Source organism: Penaeus japonicus, unplaced genomic scaffold (assembly GCF_977035675.1).
Source record: "Penaeus japonicus unplaced genomic scaffold, GWHDUDI00000001_assembly GWHDUDI00000006, whole genome shotgun sequence".
Lineage (NCBI taxonomy): Eukaryota > Metazoa > Arthropoda > Malacostraca > Decapoda > Penaeidae > Penaeus > Penaeus japonicus.
Window position 1 is genome coordinate 24,765,294 of NW_028234408.1, and position 5,898 is coordinate 24,771,191.

General features: G+C 40.0%; 1 protein-coding gene across 1 annotated transcript in view; it reads right to left on the reverse strand.

Moving 5' to 3' along the window:
• Positions 1–4,008, reverse strand: part of LOC122243075 (chitin deacetylase 1) — a 12,275-nt gene extending 8,267 nt beyond the window's left edge. Inside the window, exon 1 of the mRNA XM_043000542.2 lies at positions 3,894–4,008. Within this exon, the coding sequence (XP_042856476.1) occupies positions 3,894–3,939 (46 nt within the window). The 5' untranslated portion in view covers positions 3,940–4,008. The remainder of the gene's footprint in view (positions 1–3,893) is intronic.
• Between the last annotated feature and the right edge of the window lie 1,890 nt (positions 4,009–5,898).

Below are 5,898 nucleotides of genomic sequence, written 5' to 3' on the forward strand. Positions count from 1 at the left end.
TTCATATATATACATATAATATATAATATATATATATATATATATATATATATATATATATATATATATATATATATATACATATACATACATACATATATATATATACATATACATACATATATATATATATACATATACATACATACATATATATATATATATATATATATATATATATATATATATATATATATATATATATATATATATATATATATATATATATATACTGTATATATAATAAATATATATACACACATTCTTTGTTAATATGTTTTGCTTAATCATTGCCTTATCACGATTTCGACGATTTGGGAAAACTTTGCAAGAAGGCATGATTGTTTGATATAATTTAACGAAGCTGTGTGAATTCAACAATTGTATTGTGTGTGTTTGTGTGTTTATGTGTATTTGTACGTGTGTGTGTATGTGTGAGCGCGTGCGTGTTTGTACATAAAGTAACGACACAGGCATATCATCTCTCAGTAAAAGTCCTATCTCGAGCTATGTCGAAAATTTAAACCATTTTTTTCGCTTTCAAAACGCCGTCTTTCCCTCTCTCTCTCTCTCCTCCCCTCCTTCCCCTCCCTCCCCTCCACACCCCTCACCATCACGCCACTGACCGCCGCTGACGTTTCGTTAAGACGTGACGTAACACCAATGACGCAATGTTACATATTACCCTCCCCCTCCCCTCATCCCCCTCTTTCCTGTTGGCCAAGGTCCGATTAACAGGCGTTTCAGCTGTCGGGAAAGTGACTTAATTGCGAGCCATTATCAGAGCACTTGCGATGGCGTGTGACGTGGGGAAAGTTCCCTTGGGCCAAGACTTATCTTTTACTTGGCTTTTCTTAGGTAAGCCTGCGTGGAAATTAATTATTATGATGATGCTGGTAATGTGTGATTGGAATTAACGTTATTCTTCATTATTATTTAACTAACTACCAAACGATGTTAAGGAGAATATGATATCATCATCCATTTTTTTCTGAATCATATAATAACATTATAATAATTATGATAATAACAATGATAAAATCATAGTCATTCTAATTAATGATAACAAAACAATAAAACAGCTACAACAATAACAACAATATAACTTTTACTGCCAACGATAATAACAATAGTAGTGATAACAACGACCATGGTAACGATGTGTTAACAATGATATTAGTAAAAGTAACAGCAACAAATGATAATAACAGAATAACGATAATGGCGCTTAGACTTATTCTCAAGATATCACCACAAGTTATTTTCTTCCTTCATTTCTCGCATGTTCTGTCTCGTCAGGATGAGAAGAAAAGAAAAATCGAAAATGTTTAAAGCATCTCGATTGCTTGTCGATCCTCACGCAAATGGGGTGGCCGGGGAGGATGGGAGGGGGAAGGGGGAAGGGGGGAAGGGAGGGAGGGGTCACTCTTTCTCGAGGCACCGTTTTGCCAATCCGTTTTTGCTTGCGTTTCCAATCGGAGTTTTTTTGCCAAATACTCTCGTTGCTTCGAATGCAATATCTATTTAATTCTATTTGATCTTGTATTTGTACACATTTGACCAGTTCAAGAGAAAATAATGTCGAAGGGTTTATCGTTACAGTTATAATGGAATTCCGTGTTAGCGGCAATGGCCAAAACACCTTTTACTGTGTTGATAACAACGACGATTTGTTGATGATAACACTAAGGACTATATCATGATCAATGTTATTACTAATACTAATAAAATGCTTGATACAGTAATTATAACCGAGTTATATACGTTGAAGGTATTAAACTGTCTCATTTTTCTCTGCTGATTGAAAGTACTGACAATTTTATAAGAATGTCATTTTTGTTTACTATTCATGAAAACTATTTCGCAACTATACGACCTCAAAAAGTGCAAGTGACATGGTCAAATACTGAGGTAATCTTACTCTAGATAACCATACGAAAGATATTATCATAAGGGCGATCGTTATTATTGCATTAACACAAGCCATTATGAAGAACATTATCAGAATGATGGCAAAAAATGCAACATACTATCACAATTTACTGTCATTAGCATTATTTTCAACCCTATCGCTTTATCAAGATCTTAATCGCTGACAGACTTCATCAATTAAGCCAGACTATCAAACGTGCTTTTACCAGTTCCAGAACTTTTATCAGTTAACGAAATGATCTTCAGTGATAAAATCAAACTCCAGTCATAGGTGAAAGTCGCGTATTCTTTCTCAGAGGAAGTATAGAACCTGTTCAGGCACAGTGTCGCGGGCGGCCCAAGACTGGTCAGAAAAAGGGTGGGGTGGGCTTGGAGTAGGGGTGGGGGGAGGGGGGAGGGGGGGAGGTAAAAGAGGTGAAAACTCAGTATCAACAAAAGTGAGTTGGAAGGGGGTTTCGGGGAGGGAGGGTGGGATGGGATGGGAGGGGGTCAAAAGAGTTGGTGGGAGAGGGGACGGGGGGTGGGGGTAGAGTAGAGGGGAGGGAGTAAGAGCTTTCCAGAACAAGAATGAAAAAAGAGAGTAATCGCTGCTGTTTTTACGGCATTCGAGAGGACTTTCGAACGGGTAGTGTTATGCTAAGCGGGAGAAACAGGTAGTGCAGATGCTACGGCATGATAATGTGTGTCTGCATATTCTCTCGATGACGCCCGTTGCCAGTCATGGCGCTACGCTTGCTAACGCTGCTGTTATTATTCCATCTCAGTGATACAACATTGCTATTAATATTAATACGATATTGATATTACTATAATTAAATTGGTGCAGACGAACAAACACAAAATACTGATTGCTGCCAGATCAAACAGAGAGAGAGAGAGAAAGAGAGAGAGAGAGAGAGAGAGAGAGAGAGAGAGAGAGAGAGAGAGAGAGAGAGAGAGAGAGAGAGAGAGAGAGAGAGAGAGAGAGAGAGAGAGAGAGAGAGAGAGAAGCCTAAATGGCATAACTGTTAGGGTTAAGTCAGCCGAACGTTTTAAGAAAGCAAGTTTAAACGTAGAGGTGAAAGCAAGACACTCCTTTCTGATGGTACGCTCCCCCCCCCCTCCTACCTCCCCTCAATCCCATAGCACCACAATAGCTATCAACATGCTGCTTGGAAACTCCTACTACCCTTATGACCTCCAAGTATTGACAACGGACATTATAAATTAGATAAAATTGCCCCAAAGTTCACTTGCAATTCATCATGTCAACAGTATTAGACAAGGCATGCTACCTGTATGCGAATGCTTACGAACAGAAGAATACACCAGAACAAGAATAAATATTGGCCAGTTATATGAATACCACACGCATACATAACAATCAAATTTCAATTGTTGAATTCAAAATGATATAATGACATTGTCGCCACTTGATGAAAAAGCATCATATACAAAATATGAGCATAAGCTCTTATACCTAAGCATGCTGCGATAACCTAGGAATTCCATCGCCGTAACGCTTCCCGGGAGTGAAAGAAGTCTCCCACGAGAGTCGTGACATTTGACTTCCTTGATTCTCACGTGTATGGCGAACTGGGCTAAAACATCTCGCATGTTGTTTAGTAATAAAAAAAATGAATGATTCGGCGTGGGCGTGCACTACATAGCGATGCCAGAGGTGAATGGCGGCCCTATGAGGGCACTCCGGTCGGGGGACAGGGACGCGCCCTCCGTGGCACTTGGAGCCTTAATCCTAAGGGCAAAAACTGGCTCCAAACTCCGGGGTCACTGTGGGTGAGATTGTCACACTGGCACGACGCCCACTCGCCCCCGCCCATGCCGCTCGGGGTCACACGCCAAAGAAGGAGGGTTAGAGGTCGCACACACCTGAGGTGGTCAGGTCACAGGGCTGGGTAGTGGGCAAGGTCACAGGGCAAGGAACACACGCGGCAAGCACACACCCTTCCACACGCACTCACCGATGCTAACCGCCAATACGCCCCATAGAAGAAATGAGCGAGCCATATTGCCGCAGACGTCAGTACGCACTCCTGAGCGGATCCACGTGGCCGACGCTATATACTGGGCTACACGCGCATGCGCACCGCTCCCCCCTGGTCAACACTTTCACTGAAGCCTGCGACCCGCCCTAACTTTCCCCGCCCCGCCGGTGTCATCCCGACGACGCGATTCGTCCTTGCGTATGGATATGCCCGCAGGCGCCACCAGAGGGCAAAGAGGACCCCTCTCCTGCGCCCGGGGCTGCCCGCCGCGCCCGCCCTGACCCGCGCGCTGCGAAAGGTCACCTTGGCACCCTCTCCTGGCTGCGCATCCTCGGCCGGCTTGACCTTTGTGCACTGACCTCCCTGTGAACTTCGCCTTGAGATCACCCTCTAAGGGTCAATGGCCTCCATATCTCCCTCACATCCCTTCGTCCCTTCCTGGCCTGGGGGCGGCTCAGCGGAAGCGAGTCGTGCCAAGGATGTCCATATCGTAAATATCTACGTCTTAGAGTTGTGTTTGTGGTCTTAAAACGTAAATGTATACACACAAACACACTCACACACACACATACACACACACACACACACACACACACACGCGCACACACACATACACACACACAGACACACACTCACACTCACACACACACACACACTCACACACACACACACACTCACACACTCACACACACACACACACTCACACACACACACACACACACTCACACACACACACACACTCACACACATGTTTATATACATATACATATATCTATTCATATATATATATATATATATATATATATATATATATATATATATATATATATATATATATATATATGGAGAGAGAGAGAGCGAGAGAGAGAGAGAGAGAGAGAGAGAGAGAGAGAGAGAGAGAGTGGAGTGAGAGAAAGAAAGAGAGATGTGTATATATATACATAAATATGTATATATATATATATGAATATATGTATATATATATATATATATATATATATATATATATATATATATATATATATATGCGTGTGTGTGTGTGTGTGTGTGTGTGTGTGTGTGTGTGTGTGTGTGTGTGTGTGTGTGTGTGTGTGTGTGTGAGTGTGTGTGTGTGTGTGTGTGTGTGTGCGCATGTACACACATATACAGACATATATTCGCTGGTTACTATTTTGCATTATTGAATGCGTTATCATTAGTTTGTAAGTTTCTCACTAGCAAAATTTCTCTTCATATTTTATATATCTTAACTGGCATGAAATTTAGATTTTTGAAATTTATAAATGCAATATTGTCAAATTCGATTTTTCAGTCTCATCGACATGGGAATTTCTCATCAAAATATATAAGGTCGATAATATAAAACAAGGTATCTGTAACTGACAAACATTCGAATTGCATCATTCAATCACAACGAAATGTCTTGATGTCTTACCACTTGCTCTTTCACAACTATGTCAATAACTGTTGGGAAAAAAATATAAAAATTGATGTATTGAACGTTTTATGCCGATAAATCCTCAACTTCTATCTTTCTCCATTGTCATCAACCACGTGAAGTGCAAAAAGGAATATATAGATAAATAAATTGATAGATGAATAAATAAAACCTCGAAACAGGCAGAAAAAAAATATATAAATAGTGTAATATTTTGATGTGTAAAGCAATTTTTAGATTGCAAAATGCAGATCCAAAAGATGTTCAAATAGCTTAAACTTCACTGTCTGATGAAAGCAAGAGCTGATCACGAATTTCAATTACTCTGAAAATGAGTATATTTGAAAAGACAATGCTCAGTTGCAATTCAGGAGAAAAGATTAAAACCATTTCATGAATATGATTTTCGAGTCTCTCACAATATTCTGTAAGTTATTTTCACCATATTTCACAGAAAAATTGGAAAATTATGAAGTGGAAAAAAATAGTAATTCCTTTTACGGTAATAACATCGTCATTATAAACAGATGACGGAGATTACAA